Source organism: Syngnathus acus, chromosome 24, assembly GCF_901709675.1.
Source record: "Syngnathus acus chromosome 24, fSynAcu1.2, whole genome shotgun sequence".
NCBI lineage: Eukaryota > Metazoa > Chordata > Actinopteri > Syngnathiformes > Syngnathidae > Syngnathus > Syngnathus acus.
The window spans coordinates 7,308,383-7,328,815 of NC_051108.1; the positions used below are offsets into that span (position 1 = coordinate 7,308,383).

Consider the following 20,433-nt stretch of genomic DNA (forward strand, 5'->3'; position numbering starts at 1 on the left):
GCAGTATTACAAATCTATACATGCAGCAGCATCAGCACATTATATTACATTTATTTGGTCTCTTCACTGTCACTCAAACGTTTGTGATGAGATCCCAAACACAAAAAAAGAAAGGAACAAGCACACAAGCTCTTTTATTCTGAGGAAGTTTATTTTGGAAGAGTGTAAAATGTTGCCTTTTTTTTAACACCAACTCATCCAAAGGCTTCCCGTGAAATGCTGGGATTTTTTTCGTAGCCGCCATTTTGGAAATGATACAATTATTATTACAACAGTTTTGTCTTTCCTTCCTGAGAAATGGATGCGGAATGCATAGAAATGAATAGAAAATAAGAACAATAAATTAAAAGAAAGGTGAACACAAAGCAGGACAACTTTAGGATAGGACCGACCGAGCGCAGTTATTATTCAAGGTTATTGTAAATGTGAAGGAATATTTTGTTTAGCTGCTGGTGGGAGTCGCTATATATCCTGATGGTTTTAAAGCGATGTTTTTTTTTGTTTTGTTTTTTACAGTATACAGGCACTGCTCTACTTAAGAACATTTCAGATATACAAACAATTCTGTGTTAGTTCAAACTTTTAGTCGTTCCCACAGTGTAAAGAGATTATAAGACTGAGTATTGTTGTATTCACTGTTTGTGTATGTAACAGTTGTTTACATTTACCGTATCCTTGATGCTAATGTCTGTTAGCCTGTCTATAGCATTTTGCATTATATTGAGCTAACATACTGTAGTAAACTTCAACTTCTGGGAGTGACAAACAAAAAGCTTGAAGCAAGCAGGCTTGACCTCTTATTTAATGCACTGTGAGCGAGTCAAAGTGATATTATACAATATAGTCTCCCATTTCTTGACAGCAAGAGAGGTGCTAAGGAATACTTTAAAAAGTGCGTTTTAATACTATAGGTTGAAGTGTGTTTTGACAAGTTTAAATGTGTTTAAAGTGTGTGGGAGGGGTAAAACTATTTAAAAATTTTACATGTTCTATAAGAGATTTTATTTTCTTAAAAAAATATAAATATCAGATTTTCCATTTGCAATTGCCTGTTATCTCATGACATCTTTTCTTGTACAATCACAGCTCCTCTCGTAACAAAATAAGGACTTCAAAGCAAAAAGTATTTTGCAGCAGGTACCCTCAACTTCAAGGTTTTTAATTTTGTTTTGCGCTGGAATTTCTTGTATCGATATTTTTCAACTTTGAACGGGAAAATCTAACCAATAACTCTGGCCAACTTCAAGTCCCAACAAAGTGAAAGCAAACTAAATCTCTGCTAAGCTACTTCAGTCAAACTCAGTCATACTTGCGCACTTTGCTGGAATTCTTTGAATTCATAATGGAGTGCATACGCTTTAACCCTCATTTATACCTTTCCTAACAAAGATAACATCTTTTAACAAAACGCACAAATCAATCATAGTTACGTTTCTACCAAGCGGTACAGTTTGATTTTGGCTGAATCTGCTTCAGGTTTTGTAGCACAACTGTTTGGAAAAAAAAAAACTGTACCGCACGGAACTGAATCAAACTGTGTCGCTCGGTGGAAACGCACTTGGATACAGCTTCCTGTTTCGATATGTGAGTAGCGTAAAACAATTTTGGCACTCTTCATGTTTGGCTTCTCAGCTTTGTTTTTTTTTCCTAATACATAAACAGATATCAACTCTTACCATGATGTACCTTGTTATCTTTTACGGCTATTCTTGTGCAGCCCCAGTCTACGTCTCCACAGCCCGGTGCTTCATCTCTCCTGGAGAATGCAGCAATAACCGCTGAAGAGCGACGTGGGAAAACAAACACAAAGAAGGAAAGCCTTGCTTCATGTAGAACCGAGTTAAGCGTTAGTCCTCGTGATCTTCAGTCAACGTTTAAATAACCTCCATCCGAGTCGTCCCCAGCGCTGAGCCCGTCCGCAAGTCTGCACCTCACCTTCATAACTGTCATCGCCTTCAGGCCGCCGTCTCCATGGAGGGAGGGGGCAAGCGTGCAACTGCTGTCAAAAACAAACGTGTTTATTGATGGATGAGCCAGTTGTTTGCGTCCTCCATATCCGTGTCCAGCTCTTCGTCCTCGTCCAGGGGCTCGGGGGTCCGGAGGTCTAGCTCCCGGAGAAAGTCGAGCGAGTAGGCCGGCTGGTGGGCATCCGTTTTGAGGCCGATTTTCTTCTTGGTCAGGTGGAACTGGTCCCGGATGAAGTTGTAGAATTGGTACTCGTAGCGCATGCGGTGGTAGAGCACCTGCAGCGCTTCCAGGGTGGGCGTGTGCTTACGTACCGTGCCCGTCATGTTGCCCATCCTCCTGTGATCTACATACAATCACACTTTTTGTTGTGACATATACTTGAAGGTACGTGAGGCTAGCACTGTATCGAGGAGGACCTACCGGGGCTTTTGTAGATGTTGATCACTCCGGTAAAATAGTGTGGCAGCAGCCTCTCCAACAGGAGCAGCACGTCTTCAAGCTCCTCCAAGATACCCACCAGCAGGTAATTCTCCAGTACATTCTGTTTGGCCCGCTCCAGAGCCCATGGGCCTGGCTCTCTGATAGACAAAAAAAACAAACATAATATGAGATAATAGATGTGCCTGACAAGATGACATTGAGGGGTCTGCAGATACCTGCATTTCGGGTGCTGCCCGCAAAAGTACGGGATGATGTAGAAGACTCTGGGATTGGAGCACTCTGGGTAATTCTCCAGAATGCACACGTTTATGTCCTGAAAGAAAAAAAAAAAAATCCCGTGTTAAAGTTTGTGTATTGTTGCTGTCAGATGTAGCGCTCTTCAGCAGAGCTGGACTGTATTGACTCCTTTTGCCCACTAGAGGAAGCCGTGCATCAATTCCTGCTATAAGAGCCATTCACACAATTTCACCCGAGCTGCACTCAGCAATGACTTAAGGAGCAATTTTACTATTCAATGACTTCAGTTGAGGGACGTTCTTAATCACAGGGACCCAAAGCAATAGGCCTCAACCTTGGCGAGGGGAACCAACACGAGGCTAAATGTTCTCTATTATGATTTTTTAATTTTTTTTAAAAGGACTGAAATCCCTTTCAGGTGTTTGGGGTCTACTGGGTTGAGGTAATTCCTGAGAAAGAGGAAGGATTGCTACTGTCAAATAGATGTGCCAGGTGGATTCTGCGAGGATAATAACTCCCTCGAGCCCCCAGAAAGGCAAGGGGGGAAATATTTACCGTTATAATACTAGTCTGTCTTTTCTCTTTTAAAGAGGCTTCAGATTGGTATGATAACCATAAGGAAAAATAACATTTTTTTAAAAAGATATTTGGGTGAATAAAGTCTTTTTTTTAAGAGCAGTTATCCTTGGGGCTACTTAGTAGCTACTGGCATTATATATTAGAGAAGAAAAAAAAACGCACATTAATCAACAGAGCAAAAAAGCATCTGTGTTTGTACAGTGTGTTTTTTTGTCTTGCTCCCTCCCCTCTCTTCTCACAGGGAAGCAAAAAAATGTTAATAATAATCATAATATTTATTGTTGTATTTCCCTTATTTTTTTTCAAGGCTCATTGATATACATCTGCGCACGTCCGTCGTACGCGCACTCACGCGTAAACACAACACAACCGTCTTCAGACAAGTCATTAGTATTTAGGGGAGAGCACCAGCGTGCACACTCGAGCTCATTGTCACCATTCTCTGTGTGGATTAGGCCTACTGAAAAGTCTTTCAAAATGGAGCAAAACAGGCGCTAATCTGTCAAACTAACTCTCAGTGCACTTCATGGAAAACAAGCAACGGTGTAAATATATTTTCTTGGATTGGCTTATATGTGAGGATCATTTCTCTGTGTTTTATTATATTACGATTTTAATTGTACTTTGGATAGTTTCTTTTCTTTAATCCAACACAATGCTTTGTAATAAGTTTTGGTGTGTTTTGATGAGGATTATTTTTATATAGCGGGTGGGTCTGGAAGATATCCTGGCTTTAAACGGGCGTTCACTGTATACTGATGACATAAACACACAACACGAACGCCAGTAGAGTGCAGAGCTGGGCCAAAGTAAAACAAACCTAATTTGGATGACTACCAGACTCCCGGATTGGGATCATGAGCTAACGCTAATCAATTCACCTTCGGGTCTTACTGCACCCCGACGGCGACCGTCACCAAAATCCCCTTTTGGTTGGTAAGAAACAAACAAGCCGTTTTGTCTTGAGACGGTGTGTTTACATGCTTTTGTGGCAGGTCCAACAGGGGCGTGTGCACAATATGCATCCAAATGTTGTGCACATGCCGGGAAAAATGCACGGTGACCGCAGGAATGTCTCGGGACCACGTTGGCTGGGTCGAGGCAGCTGACAGCCATTTACGCTAACACCTCTGGTGTGCTGCCTGTGGTGTGGATTCGACATTTCAAGGACACTTCATGTGCTGCGTTATTTGTAAGACGTGGATGTTGAAAAATATAATTTGCGGATCATATAGCGTTATAATCTATGTGACAAAATTATTATGGGATGTTGTCTATGCTTTAATTTCATGCTGCTGAACCCCCCCAAAAAAATCTTCTAAACAGATCTGTGAGGCACATGTTGTCTGTAATGTGGTCAAACTGAAATCGGGTCTCTAATCGAAATCAAAGTGGATTTAATTATTGGGTTGACTGCTTCAAACTAAAACAGGTCCCACTTTGATTTGCATGCAGGAAGCGGCCGCTAACGTGACAATCGTCAGATGTACATGTCGGTTGTTACGTGACTGGAAGATCCAAAAAAAAATAAAAATAAAAACAGAATAGCAATATGTTGAACATTAGCAGGAACGTCAAAACATGCGCGAGGCACAAATCTGCGGTCTTACCAGATATCTCTCGTCATCTGTCATCTGCGGAGTGCGGATGAGATGATTCTGCTCGCCCCTCCAGTCGCCGAAGCGACGGAAGAAGTAGTTGGACAGGAAGCGGTTGATGGGGTCGCGGATGATGTTGATGTAGACGGGCTCCTCGATCTTGAACCTGACAAAGACCGAGTTCGAGTTGAATAGCGCCGGTAAGAACAACAAGCCAACGCAACTGGGTTGATTCACCTGCTGAAGTTGAGGAAGTGAACATGACGTGTGTAGAGGAAGGGCTGAGGGATATTACTGATGTTCTTCATAAGATCCACCTGAAGATAAAAAGAAAACATGAGCGTTCTTCTTCTTCCCTCCGTTGTGAATGAAAGAACCTCCTGAAGGCTTTCAAGGTCTGCACGGAGCACGCGCTGGCGGCAGCCAAAGCAAACGTGAAATATGACAGTGATGTCATAGCTGCGCAAATGCCAACTGGAGGTTATGCAATCCGACACATTATTCACAAAAGACGTTTGCCGTACATTTTTCGGTTATGTCCTTCCTTATGTGTACGCTGAGAAAGAGTTGTTCCTCACCCAGCCCGCCGCGGTAGCTAGTCACTACTTTTAGCTACATACACAAGAATTATTGCTCATTAGTTTAAATGTCCTCGTTGCACCGCTCGCCGTTTTTTCCCTCCAAATGCAGCCAATTCCGGCTTTTATGGCGGTCACATTGGCGCAAAATCCTAATATTCCGTCTTTCCCACCTGAATGGGTCTTCTTACTGGGGAGCCTTTCAGTGAAGGGCAGCGTTTATCTGCCCCCGGTCGTTTGAATGCGTGGCTCTTATAAACCGGCAGTTATGTCATAGCGGCGGCAATATGTATATTTGTTTATGTACACAAGGCTCTTAATCTTGGGCCTCAGTCAGCTTTGGGCTTCGCATACTCCCGCTCAGTACATTTCCACTTGCTCCGCTTTGGGGAATCGTGCCTCGCATTTATTAAAAGCTAGAGCAAGTATAGAATCCTGAAATCCCGTCTGTATAGACTCCATAGTGAGTCCAGACCAATTAGCCCAATGTTAACCCCTGATGACCCACCCCCCCGTAAAGTTCCAAACTCCTTTTCCTGGTGTATGTGTAGACCCTAAGCACATTTGGCAGCGAGTGTGCGTGTTTGTGTGTTTTCTGACCTAACCCGAAAGGCTGTCTGGCCAGACTGCCTCTCATTCACAGAGCTGGGCCACTAGAGGGAAAATGTGGAGAGATTCCAAGCATACCTGCAACCCCCGCCCCTCCGTTCTTCCTGCGCCCCGTGGCGTCCTCGGGAGGGAGGGGGGCTGTGCGGGGGTCTTATGCCGCAGTAAGGTTGCATTTGGTTTTCATACAGCATGACTCAGGCGGTTTGATTTGTTTTGTAACTCAATTTAGTCGCACGGGGAATGCTAAGAAAAAATCTGGGTTGGTAAAATGTAATTTTTGTGGAGCATTTTTTTGTGGGGGTCTCTTTACATGTGTGTAAAAGCCAGCAATAAATAGCCTGGAAAATTACCACGATGATTCACCTGCTCGTGTTTGGTGAGCCGCGTTTTATTGTGAATGTCGGATGAGATCAAGTTGAAGCGATGCTTCTCGGCCAGTAAACGCAGCAGGATGACGACTGTGCGGCTGCCGCATTTTCCCACGCGGTTGTACACCACCTGACTTGGGAACGGGAGGACCTGGGAACACAAATAAAATAAATTTGAAAATAAATAAATAAATAAATAAATAAATAATAAAAATTGAAGTTAGTGACGCCAATCATGACACGCCAGTTAAGCCGGCATAACTCATTGAGTCAACAACATGACAACAAAATGAAAATAATTGAAGACAAGTGTCAGCCAAGCACAAAAATATTTGGAAAAACAATGCACATTTCGGTCAATGATCCTCCTTGTTGAAGCAAATGTAACAGTGAGAGTAACAAAGTTTGACAGGAAGTGAGTCAAGGATTAGGAAGAGATAAACAATTCCATTAAAGAAAAAGATGAGGAAATAATCTGATAAGTATCTACAAAAAGGTTTTGGTGCAGCACTTAAAAGCATGTTCCCCTTTATCTCCTGTTCCTGATGGGAAAAAAATCCAGGGAGTGATGAATTTTTGTTAACATTCCCAGTCTGGAATTGTAATAATGTTATCCTAAGGGAGGGGTGGGGGAGGTGGGGGGGGTGTCCATGTGTCAGCCCATTCAGAAGCAATTCTGACTTTTTCCACCAATCACAGATAAAATATTGGTCTCAGAACTGCGAACAAGTTCCGAACGGATGGTGAGAAGCCCGCGAAAGCAACAGCGAGGCGAGCCACACTTCTTGTTGGTCGTTTAGACCAGTGGTCCCCAACCACCGGGCCGCGGACCGGTACCGGTCCGTGGGTCACTTGGTACCGGGCCGCCAAGCCGCACAGAAAAAAAAAAAATTTATCGACGATCAATTAATTCAGGTCAAGACACTCGTCCCGGTCACGTGACATGTTTCCCCCAGTCGAGCCCGCAAAGCTAATATGTGGCGACAGGCTAACTAACCAGGCAATGAAGCATTCAAAACTGCTTCAACACATGGAGACCAAGCATCCTGCAATAAAAGACAAACCTTAATCACTTCGGGTGTCATTGTCTCCGATTACGTCTAGATGGGACCGGCTCGTTTCTGAGAAACAAACTCAGTGCTCCCACTAATTCAACGTAATGGTGAGTTTTATTTTTGTCATTTGTACTTGTTTTTATGTCAGTCGTATCATTTTATTTCATCGTATTTATATATTTATTATAAATGTATTATTTATTTATTTATATAAATGTATTATTTATTTATATAAATGCCGGTCCGCGAAAATATTTCTGACATGTAACCGGTCCGTGGCGCAAAAAAGGTTGGGGACCACTGGTTTAGACTACCAAAACAAAATGGTCTCCATGTGCCAACAAGGTGTGAATGTGCACATGCCAAAAAAAAAAAAAAAGTGATTCGTAGGTTGTCGCGTCAGTCGGCACTTGGACTAGTTCAAGTACGTTTTGACAAGTGTGGCGCTTCGCTTACAACTTGTTGCGACAAAGTAAAGACATTCTTCTTCTTTCTATATTTACCATCATCAAATTCCAGACAGTTAGCGGCGAATGCTACATCCACCCCTCCAGGGTATTTTGTCAACGCCCGGCCCAAATGACAGATTTTTTCTTTGCATTGCAATCTGTGCGTGACAATGCATGCGCAAATGTGTAGGGGATTCGAGTAAATGTGGCCAAAGATTATAACTTTCATATGACAGTTTGGAGCTCCATGCAAAAATGAGAGTGTTTGGAAAAACCGCGCAACGCTCGGAATAACATCTTTACACATAAACTGGCATGACAAGAATGCGCCCCACCTTTGGTTTGTACACGTGTTTGAAAATATGACTAAAGTAGATGCTCCAAAAAAAAAAAAAAAGATAGTCTGGTTATGATCAAGTTTGGTCTTTTCTGACTTTGTCCGTTTGTCTGGAGCAGGCAGTTCAAATTCGGCAGCAACAATTTCAAGAGGGCCATCACATGGCATCATTTAAAATAAACATCAAGTAATTTTTTGCGGTGACAAAGAGCAAAAAAAATTTAGTTATGACACACTTATTAAGTTAGTGCAGTAATGTGTCAGATGTTGGATATGCTAATCACAGCTTGTCCAAGCCATTAAACGGAAATCCATAAAAGACACTTGAATGGACAGCGACCTGTCACAGCTGCTTAAACAAAATTTTCCACATACGGGAGATGAGCCAAGTTCATATCTGAAAGTGGGTCAAAATGTGTGCGGGTAAGCAAGGGGCTGAGAAGAGTTCAAGTTGAGGAAATGGCGAGCGTGTGTGTCAGAGCTCCAGGCAGGGTGGAAAACAGTCATGTTACGTAACACCTTTTTTTGTTTTTTTTGTTTTTTTTTTAGTTTCTCAATCAGCTTCCTGGAAGTGTGCGGCGGAATACTGACTTTCACTTTCTTGGGTTGTGCAAAAACATTGCCGAACAATCACAGCATCAGAAATATTCAGTCGGGAAATTGATCTTTTTCTTGGCTGTTGTTTTGAATTTGAAACTGTCTAACGAGAAATGGTTTTGTTTCAATCAGTCGCTCTAATCACTTGGAGGGAGGGGGGGGACTTACTCTTGGAGCAGGAGGTCCGTGGTCATCCTCGTACGTAGATGACCCTGCAAAAGAACAGAAGTGGACTCCATCAATTCTAGTTAGCAACAAGGCCCGTGCTAATGCTATTTTTTTTCACTGTCCAAAAAACATGCATAGCAACATGTTTTTATGAATGTTATAAAAAGCTTTTTATTGGACAGCTACACTGCATTTCATTCTATCCTCCCAACAGGAGCGACATGTACAGTTAACCTGCACAAAGATGCTCAATGTGTGAACAATTGAGCTCATTCAAGGCTTTTTCATCGCCGCTTCTGAAAGGAGGCGCTAACTTCAGACAGCCGCCTTTTCTTGCGGCCACAAACAACACACGCTTTTTTTTTCCCTCTTCCCTGACATCCAGGTGGTGCGGCCCCGCAACGAGGGAGCCAAGTAGCGAGGGAGACAAATTGGCGAGCGAGCAAGAGAATAAAAGCTGCGAGGAGAGGAAATATTACATAAGCGAACAATATTACGCTTCTGAAATGAGATACAAATAAATATGCACAGCCAAGGTTTCCCCATTTGGCTCTTAATGCGAGTGACCTGTGGCATATGCTACAATTAAATAAATAAATAAATAAATAAGCACAAAAAAGAATTAAATAAAACATTTTGTTTCTCCATAAAGCGAGACAATTTACATCAGATGCCCGATTAAAACAATTCAAACTTGGTCTCTTCTTAAACGAAATGAAGATGACTAGAGCACTCAGTCATCTGGTTCCACCTCGCTTTGACCCCGCGGGGGGAGGAATTAAAAAATCCCGAGTTCACCAAAGGTCTCCGAACTTCCGAGTAATGCTGCGACAAGGCCTGATGGCGTTAACACGATTGATCCCCCCGCTGGGTTATCATCCGTGATAATAACGCAGCCAGCTGATTAAAATTCCTGCCCGCAACTAATGAAGACAGAGTCAGCCTCTTAGTATCTTTTTAACGAGGGGAAACAAGTCAAACATAAACGTGTTTTCGTGTGTGTGTGCGTGTGTGAGAGTCAGAAAGTGACTGATGGCCGAGCTAAGTGGAATGCGGCAGCGCTTCGGCATGTAGCTAAATGCCTAATTGGATTATTGGGTCACAAGATTTATGGCTTTGCTGCTGGCCTGTAGCTACGCGGCCCCAATAAGTATTTCTATCAATATGGCCGCAAAACCACTACAGCTCATCAAAAAAAGTCTCCACAGTCTCCAATAACTGTATTTTCCTCAAGAATGTTTAATTCCCAATCGTACTGCGGAAACAGCCAATCACGACCCAGAATGAGACGCTACGCTCGAGAACCATAAACGTCAATGAGAGTAGGCGAGGCCACTGAGGAAGGCGCAGTGCCGCTTGATGATGAAGCCAAAGGGGACTCGGAAGGTCACCAGACTGCTGGCCTGGAATGTTCCGCTTATGTAAAAGCAGATTACAGGTTCTTCAGTGAGTGTCAAGACCAGACCTTCTCATCTTTCACCACACGCTGCTGTCTGGAGGGTGTGCGCACTCCCCGTTTAGACAGTTAGCAAGATCTTTTCCTGATTTTTGAGAACTATTTTTAGAAAGGAAATGATAGCTTCATGTTCCAATGATGTCCCGGAGTACAGCCACCAACCAGAAATAATTACCACAATAAGATGAGTACATTTATTTTCAATTAATTTCACTTGGAAAAAAAAGATCTTCAAACTACACTGTAGTAAATTCATATGTACTGTCTAGCTTTGTGCACTTAGCGCTGGTAAACTTAGAAACACGGACCTGGTTTTACTAAACATTTGGGCCACAATTGACACCATGTACAAACACAGTACGTACTTATATACAGGCGCTTACATACGTACGTGTCACCACCCCGCCCTTTGATTAGGTGTGTTGGCGAAGCGGCCCCAAAGCTCCACCACCTCCCTAATTATAGGAGGGTCATGGTCTTGGCTAGTCATGTCAATGGAAATTAAAGTCCGATATAAATAAAACAAGCCGCGCCGTCGCTTTGTTTTTGCAGGTGCTCCAGACCGCAATGCAGAAGTCGGACGACCAAAATTTAGGTTGGGGACATGGACGGAACCACCGAAACTGACCACCCAGCAGAGCTGGAAAATCAAATGGAAATTTTAAAATACAATTTGTTTGTGGAATGAAGACCCTCAAGGCCTGACTATCCTAATTTACTGTTCATCAACATCAACATGATTTCTGGGTTGAGTCACAAGCAGAAAACCATTCACGCCTACGGACGGCTAACAACCGACTCTCATAAACGTTCCATTTGCGTTCGGACCAACGGTGGGGAAAAAATCGGTTTCGCTCAGACGATTTGATTCCTCCGAATTCAAAGCGCTAGCCAAGTCATGCAGAGAGGATAAAAGCAAGTGAGGTGTGAGGGAAGCACACAATGATTGAGCCCAAAACTTGCTACTCACTGTGTTGTGCCATTACACCAAGATCTAACAAAAATGTACGTAGTTTCGTCACATTCCTAGTCAATTGAATCCCTTGGAAGAAGTTGTTTACCAGATGAAGCGGTTTTGCTGCTGAGTCACAAGCAACTCTAGATATGCAAAACAAAATAAAAGTTGAGGGCCATTTTTAGACTCTTGGCTCTGTTGGGGGGGGATTGGATCCCCCCTTGGTTGGTCATGTGACACAAGTCCGAGACCCACAAAAAAAAAAAAAGGAGGAAAAAATTATCAAAATGGATTTGGGAGCTGACGTCAGCGCAAGTTTAATTGCTGGCAGCTTCCTCGGTGGCTTGACATTCCTCGCGGGGAAAAGAAACACTCAATGATTCCACTTGAACAAGGGAGACACACACACATTCAATTAGAGCACTAAATAAGACATCCTCTCTATTCATTTGCATTTGAAATGTCACTTGAAGTAGCAGTAAAAATTAGTAACGGTCTTAAATCACATTAAGCAGTGGCTTCAATCCCTACTAGCATCTCAATTGCTAAGCATGTAGGCTACATTAGCAAACACAAAGGCGAATACAATAAAAAGCTTAAATCAAGACACCACTTCAAATTATATTATTGTCTCTCTGATTTTGTTATTATTGGTACACACTTGTGTAAAATTAACACTGACAAGCTGACATAACCTACGTTTGGTGCTGCTGCTTTGGTTAGCAAATGAGTTCTACTGATGTCTAAGCAAATCCTGTATTTTTGTGCCTGCAGCCACAACGATGGAAGACACAAAGGGGAAAAAAGGGTAAGACAAAGGGGGAAAAATATGCGCGGCCAGATGATGAAAATGGCAGAGGATAAAGGAGCAATGCGACACATTGCAATCATGGAATGCGATGACGGCATTGCAACTTGCAAGAGGGGGGGAAAAAGGTTGTAGTAGTGCTGCGGAATGGAGCATGCACACATGTGACTTCCTTTTTGATATTTAGTCTAATTTGTTGGCTTTTGCGAGGTAGGATGAATCAAAGTTACAGGAGAACAGCATAATAAAGTCACGTTGATCTCATGAGATGTCTGGGTGCTAAATAGACAGATGTACTGTATCATAAGATTAAAGAAAAAAAGGGACTCTGCATTCAGCTAGTGCGCAGTAGCCAACTCATCTGCATGTCTTTGCTATAAATTCACTACTTCAAGATTGTCTGTAATTTCTGGTAAGAAAAAAATTGGCATCACTAAGCAAAACAAAAAAAACATGTCTTGGTGCACGTGTGTCAGCACTCCGCTAATTACATGGCGTGTGGTGGCGCAGGCCTGGCTTTATCCGCTGTAGAAATTCTCGTTTGATGGAAAGGTTCAACCGAAGCCACGCCCTCGTTTTGGCTTTGCTTCAGGACAAAAGATGACCGAGTGAATTTTGGACTGTCGGAACATATCAAGGACAGAAAACAGGAGCCCGCGGGATGTACCCGTGAACACGTGTGTGCGTTTTGAGCAGAAGCACCTCGTAACCCCAATGACATCATCGGAAAGCCTCCCGAAAGAGGTCCACGTTCGCATTTTCCCGCCTCGCTATTTTCCTCATCAGGTGCCAAATAAAGTGCCTGTGCCATATGTGAAGCACATGTCAGCAAGGGGGGGGGCACTTTTTTTGGGTGGGGGCATCCGAGCGCTAACGTCAAGGCCGAAACGATCCCTATCGAAGATGGACGGCGAAAAGTACGGCCGATCATCTGAGAGCACAAAAAAGCAACATCCCCAAAACAAAACAACAGATGGCGGCTCTCACTTCCAAGAACAGTAAAGTCGTATTTATAGACGAAGCCTTTAAAGGAGGTTTACGGATGGTCAAAGTGGACGTCACGGTTTCAAACATCCATCTGAAGAAAAGGCTCAGGTGGCCGTCGACAAACAAAAACGCCATCTCTGTTTTTGTAGCAACGCACTTACAAACAATGCACGTGACTGCGTCATATTATTCAAAGAATGAAGCTCAGAAAGGACAAAAAAGGAATAAAAGAAGAAAAACAACTAACCAACATCACGCCGAGCCAGACATCTGTGCCGCTTCACACAATGTACAGCACACTAATTACGGAGCGTGAAATGACAAAGTGGTCTTGAAAATAAATCCTTCTCACTTCGTTTTCCAGCCTAAAAAAAAGAACAACGCTTCTTTTTTGGAGCCTACGTTTTCACACCAGCCGCCGGTCTCACTCAATCCTTCAGTAATTCAGACGTTTTGCGAAGCCTAATTTGAGGACGCCATGCCAGACCGCATGTATGAGGCAAGAAATATGAGTCTGTGGAGGGTCATGAGGAAGCTACACTCAGTGACGCGTTAAAAGCGCTTGCAGAACTCAACTGGGCTCTGTTCGGGGTCACGGCCCAAGGTGCGAAGTGTTAGGGCAGGGTTGGATGGCGCGCGTCACGCGTGGACACTGACACACTGTGCTGCAAGTCAACTCGTATGCGAGCCGCGGTTGTGGATTCATACTAATGTAGCGCTAACACATACTAGCACATCCTATCAAAACTATTTGACGCTGACCTTCTCTAAGTGAAAATTTGCGACTTAGTGAGTAACTATCTCTGATGGTGATGATCAGAAGCAACAATAACAATGGCGACCCGCCATGACACCCGACATGGCCTTTTGCCTCCCACAACTTTTGATATAGCCTCGACGCTCGTGCGGCTTGCGGCTTTCCTGCACTTTTGGAAAAGTCAGGAAAGCCACGGAATATTTGCAGTGATAATGACCCACCGGGGCCCCGTTCAGAGTGATCCGACAAAGCCTTTATTTAACCGAGCCCGCTGGGAACGCTTCGGCCAAAAAAGCAGCTCAGGGAGAAACTCAATGGAGGGTGATGACTACAAAGTACGACGACTTACTCAAAGGCATTCAAGCTAAGTGGAATTTCTTCCACGTGTAAAACCGAGATGGGCGTTCAATTACGTAGGCAACGACAGCCCGGTGGGCCGCGCTTATGTTTGTTCCAGCTACTCAAAAGCTTGTAAAAGAAAAAAAAGTATGTTGAAGACTAGCAGTGTTCGAGAGCAACTCGTGAGCTTTTCATCTAGGAAATGATTGACGTGATTATTCTGAGGATAGAGCGGATCAATGGTGGAAGCTGAGTGGAAGGAGTGACAGCCACACAGCCAAGGTTCAAACGAGTGGAGCGAGGGACTGCCAGGTTGTTCTGGCCCAGACCGACGGAAACACTCCAGAACCATCAAGCCGAGCCAGAGAAATGGCGCGAGGCCTGACTTTAAAAAGCCAAACGTGTCCTAGGATGACCCTTGACTCCTTGTTTACAAAAAGGTTGCTCCTGGAAGCCACTGGGTTTGTTAACTTTGGAATGGCCTTCAAAACGTCTCTTCTGAACATCTGGAAAATGTAGTTTTCTCCAAGCAAAGGAGAAAAACAAGAAAGCCCAGCACGCTTGTGAGCGTCAAATAGAAGGACGGCGAGGGAAGGGAAAACCCATCACCGTCCCGAAGAGTTCCGAAGTGTGACAAGTGATGGGCAGATGAGGATTTTAGCACTCGCCCTTACATGGAAGAGGTAACGACGTGTCAGGGAAATATTTTGCGCTGAACACAAAGCTTGGTTTGAGAAGAAGAGAGAGGAAGCATTTTGAGACGGAGGTGCGAGCTTTGCTTTCCACGGGGGACGTCCACATTCCTTCTGAGGAGTTCAAAAATGCTCCTCGCTGCCTTCTCTCATAACAATCTATCCCTTGCACTTTCACACCAATGATTGTACGCCGGCAGAATGCTACAGCGATGGACAATATGAGTCACGATTGCCTCATTATTGTCATGAACAAGGTGGCGAGCATTCGCTTGGCCTACAATCAATCTAAGATGTGCCTTTATTTCCGTAGTCTACTTAAAAAATACATTTGAAATAGATGACTGTAGGATGCTATCTTAGGATGCTAGCTTATAATGCTAGCTGCCAGTCTGACTTTCAGCCTGTCTGGAGCTGCTTTTGGTCAACAAATAAACGTAATGATTTGGATCTTCTACCACTGGCGTCAGGACATATATGTAAATCAATTTAAAGTAATGCTGAGAGAAAATGTTGTCTCACACGTTAGCTTATTATGCTAGCCACCCAAGTTTGTAAACAAAGGATTGATGCTTGAGGCAACATTCCAATGATTTGATTGACATCTTTTGCATTTTAAATTCTCTGTGCTAAGATACGTTTCTCCAGTTCAACTCATCTGAACTCACAGTGCATGTATGCTATATAAAAACTTAAAAGCTAACGCCTCGCGGTTTTACCAACACGGGCGGGGCACGGCGGTTCCATCTGTATATTTAAGGCCGCTATTTTCAAAACCACTACTTATTTCTTAGCGGCAAACTCGGCCAAAATAGAGACGGAACGACAAAGAGGTATGCGCGCTGTGAGTGACCACCGCGTAACACGCTTCGAGCGTCCGCACCCTGCACTGTGAGAACACAATTAAGGCAGTAATGAATGCCTTCAGATGTTTGATCCACAAAAAACAAACGGAAAGAACGGAAATGGCGACATGTTGTCGCTCCTGTGCGGCGATAAACGGGAGGAATGTTGAAAAGGCAAACAGAAAAGTGGCGCTAACATGCGAGAAGGAGCAGCAATTATCGTGTTTCTAATTGAAAGCGAGCTGGATGCACATGAAAGGTCGGAGGAGGCCGTGGAGGCGTGCACTCAATTTACATGTAAGCAAACGCGCAATTTTCTCACAAGAAAACGAGTTATCCATGGCTCTGATCTTCTAAATTATGGGCTATCCGTTTCATGCAGACATCCAGTCATGGTACCACCCCGTGGTGGGCCGACCAGCCACCCACCACTTTCACATCTCAGCCAGCTATGATCGGAAACCCTTGAATGCAACACTGCTTTCTAAAAAAATGTTTGGACAGATGTAGGCCAAGCGACAGGACCAGACCATTATTTTATTTCGGGGTGGGGTGAATGTTTGTTGGGTAGTCTGTTCATTAGCTAGCGCTCATTCACAAATGTGGGAGACAGTGAAGTGGAGCTAATTGTCCTTGGTTTTGCATTTCAACTTTTAAGCATTCAATCAATCAAACAATTATGAAAAAGCATTTTCCATCAAGGCCCATCAATCCTTCCCATCTTCAATTAGTGCGCAATTTCCAGTCACAGTCCATTAAGCGCTAATGAATGCATCTGGGCTTTGTCCTTAACTCGAACCATCAATATGCATTCACTCTCTTTTGCCGTGAGGGGAAAGCAAACAGAATGGAGATCTGATTGCATCATTGTTGCTTCTGGAAGATAGCTAGCCGCTTCTCCAGAATGTTGATGCTGGATGCTAGCGCTAATCACAAGATTAGAAATGTTTGTCTACTCAACTGGGGAAAGGCATGAAGCAGCCCAAATGTCGTTTTTGAATTGTTTGCTAAAAATGCTAAATCGCTAATTTATTGACCATTAAAAGCCACAAACGAGCCAACTGGAGGTGTGGAGGAGACTAGAAGGGAGGGGACACTTGTTCTACCCAGCCCGACCGCTGAAAGGTTTTTACGAGGCGTCTGATTGTTTTGGCATTTGGACCGGATGTGACGCCAACTGGGAACCTGTCGCCTCCATGTGGGGAAAATAGAGTCTGGAGTATGACCGTGCTGTGGCAGCCTTCTATCCTTTATGACACCTTTGCTAAAGTCTGCTAAACTAAAAGTGTCACTTACTTGGACTAATTCAGTTAGACCGCTTGTTTTTTTATTATTATTCTGTTTTAATATCCTTTAGCAGGAAGTGGGTGTATGTAGGGTTGTATGGGAAAAAAGCCACAAGATGCACATTATGTGTTAGCATTTAGCTAACGGCAGTTTTATTCCAATGAGTAACATACCCATCGGTTGTGTTGCATGTTGTTTGGGATGTCTGTTGTTGAGCCAGGAAAAACAAAGATGTGGAGTAAGAGTTGGTTCTTTATTGGCAAGATCTTGGGTTGTTTAATGGCGGCCAGTACACGAGGCACGGCAGCAGATGAAACAACAGTCTCCTTCTCGAGTTCACAAGGTTTTATACTGTCCAGAAAAGGTGGGAAAGCATCACCTGACCATTTGGTACCTATGTGTATTGGGAGGTTACCGCCCCTATATGTGTGTGTGTGCGTGTGTGTGTGTGCGTGTGTGTGTGTGCGTGTGTGTGTGCGTGTACGTGCGTGTGCGTGCGTGTGTGTGTGTGCGTGTGTGTGCGTGTCCACTGTCTGTGCCCATGTGGCCACAAAGTTCTTGGTGCTGTATCCGTGTTCTGATTGAGCAGTTATGTTTATATAAAATAATAATAAGATTTGCCCACATATGAACATGAAAAAGTATATGAGTTTGTCTAACTTAACAAAATATGTACACGTTGCTGTTTCACCCACTTCAGTTGCTTTCAGTCTTGACTTTATAGTCATTGTAAGTGACTGAAATCTTAAAAGAGTGCCAGCCTGCTCAAAACGGCACAAGCACGGGCCTGTCTGAATGTTGCCAGTGAACATTCAAATGACTCAGACAAGGCTTGGGAGAAAGTGCTGTGGTCAGATTAAACCGAACTTGAGCTATTTGGCATTCATTCCATTCATGTTTGGAGGATGAACAACAACAACAACATAAAAAGCAGTCATGAGTATGAGGTTCAAATGTTCAGGTAACAAGGATTTCTAACAAAAGACACCACCAACAGCCAAGAGGTCAACAGTCAAACCCTCCATCCGCCTTCACCCTGAAGTCTGCTACCTTTCTCCCACTGCACGTTGAGTGACATCCTCAAACCGTGGCCTCCCCTCGTTGGACGGAACAAAAAATCCTCTGTTGGACCTTCCTTGCCCTCCCCGGTGAAAGCAAGCCGCTATTCTCTGATGCTTACACACACGCACATTCACATTCACCGACCCCTTCATCTTGGCACGCTGCGGCCAAAAGGAACACGAGCCGGCACAAGGTCAATAAATCATCTAATCACTAATTAAAACTGCTGAGGCTTGTCCATCAGACGTGATGTATGTTTAGCACTCATTAAATCATATTTTCATTTACTGGATACTGATAACACGCTGAAGTCATGTCAGTGGAAAAGTGACACTTGGCTTCCTGTAAATTATTTTGGCACATTAAGGGAAAAAAATAGTGAACAAGTGGGCTTGTACACCGCACTTATAGTTGACGGTGTAAAACTGACAGCTGCAGATATAAAAGTGATGGATGTGCACGCACCCACACCACTGTTACACAGTAAGTAAATGTTGTAGACACAAATTGTGTAAAAGTGAACGTTTTAGACAGAAAATGTAAAATGTGGTTGTGACCAAACATCAAGTAAAATTGTGTAAATGAGATATATGCACGTGCGCTAGATTATTTATTATTATTATTATTATTATTATTATTATATTTTTATTTATTTTCTCGTTTTAGTTTACGTTGGAGACGGAACAATGTAAAAGCTTCTAAATGTAAATTGTGCCAAAGTCAAACTTGTGCGCGCGTGACAGTGCAAAAGCGAAAGTTACCTAAAGTGCATAAGTGAGCACACGACTGTCAAATTTAAAGTGCAACCACAGAAAAGCGTAAACTCAAAACTTGTTGACGTGAAAAAGTAAAAGCGGGAGTTTTACGCACGCATTTGGACTGATCAGCCTTTACGCGCTCAAGCCAAGCGGCGGAGACCCCTAAAGGGGGCTTACCGAGGTATTGTCGAATGTCCAGCAGGACTCGGGGGGGTCCTCCGTTGAGCTGGTAGAAGAGGGACGACAGGCAGAAGACGAAGAGCGCCGCCATGCAGAATCCATACGCTCGGAGGGGCAAGCGCCAAGGAATGGAGGCGAGCGAGCACAACTTGTGGTGGTTACGGTGGTCCCTGAAGTGGGCTAACTGGGGGCTCTGGCTGTTGCTGTGAGGCGGACTGCCGCTGTAATTCTTCATCATCTGTTCCTCACGAGGCACCGTGCAAAGTCACCCATTGGAGAAGCATCGGAAAGTCGTACTTTGAGGAAGGAGAGGGGGGAAAAAAAATTAAAAAAGAAAAAAAAAAAAAATCCCCCCCACCCGTCACCGGTTCCTCTCCTGCGCTCCAGTCCGTTCGAGGTGGCTTCTCGTTCGGCTTGCCTCACTGTGCACGCTCCGGCTCGCTCTGTGCAGGCTGCTTCAAGGGTCCATCCTTCTTCCCACTCTTCTCTTAGGCTGGCTCCCCCTCTTTTTTTCCCCTTTTTTGAAGGGTGTCAGATTACAGGACGTGGAAAGAGAGAGAGGAGGAGGGAGTACCGAACAGTCAAAAAGTTCTAATTTCCATCATTCGCACTATAAAAAGGAAACAGCGCCCTAAGGTGGCTCATCACGACAACAACTAGAGTTCTACATATTCCGCAGTTTTCTCAACAATTTACTCAATTTTTTAGCATGTTTTAAAATTACTTTTATCTATTTTACAACTTCTTCAAGAAATAAATAAATACTAGGGGTGTAACGATTCATCGATACACATCGATTAATCGATATAATGCTCTACGATTTGTTGGCATCGATGCTAAACGTAAACATCGATCTATATCGCCCGTTTTTGACCTCGGACATTAGACGCGACTTTATTTTGAAATCCAGTTCATTGTTGCTTGCTTCCTCTTTCCGGGAGCAGTGCGCGGCGTGTTGTGTTGTGAGCAGAGCAGGCACGTGAAAGGGGAGCCGACAACTACGCGGCTCCTGGGCTGGTGCTATGGCTAGTGTCCAAGAAGACGAGGAAATTCGCTCCCCTTTGGGCTTCAAGTCATTCGTTTGGAAGCACTTTTTTTTGCATTTGGATTAGAACATATGGTCAAGGTGTAATGTTTACTACATTCATTATAAGGAACTTATTTTTGTTTTGTAATTAAATAGTTCAGTAATGCACTTTAAAGTTAATGGTATTACAAAAAAAGAAAGAATATTCATTTTTCTTTACTTATATGAGAAAAAATATAGGAATTTCATAAAGTTCAGTGTTAAAATAAGCACTTTGTATACTACAATACTCTTGT

The 20,433-nt window shown here is 43.6% G+C and overlaps 1 protein-coding gene across 1 annotated transcript; it reads right to left on the minus strand.

The window, feature by feature from the left end:
• Positions 1–132: 132 nt before the first annotated feature.
• On the minus strand, positions 133–19,619 carry usta (uronyl 2-sulfotransferase a). The gene is made up of 8 exons (XM_037244158.1): positions 19,108–19,619; positions 8,985–9,028; positions 6,374–6,529; positions 5,061–5,140; positions 4,836–4,989; positions 2,625–2,722; positions 2,389–2,546; positions 133–2,311 (listed from the first exon to the last, which is right to left on the minus strand). Exons 1-8 carry the CDS (start codon positions 19,346–19,348, stop codon positions 2,019–2,021), a joined length of 1,224 nt encoding a protein of 407 aa, XP_037100053.1. The 5' UTR covers positions 19,349–19,619; the 3' UTR covers positions 133–2,018.
• Positions 19,620–20,433: the final 814 nt, after the last annotated feature.

Excerpts from the sequence above, each read along its gene's own strand:
- usta (XM_037244158.1), bottom strand. The coding sequence starts at position 19,348 with ATGATGAAGAATTACAGCGGCAGTCCGCCTCACAGCAACAGCCAGAGC. Across the intron at positions 5,141-6,373 it reads GGCTCACCAAACACGAGCAG|GTGGATCTTATGAAGAACAT; the intron begins GTGAATCATCGT and ends TTTTATCTTCAG. Across the intron at positions 4,990-5,060 it reads CACTTCCTCAACTTCAGCAG|GTTCAAGATCGAGGAGCCCG; the intron begins GTGAATCAACCC and ends GGTCTTTGTCAG.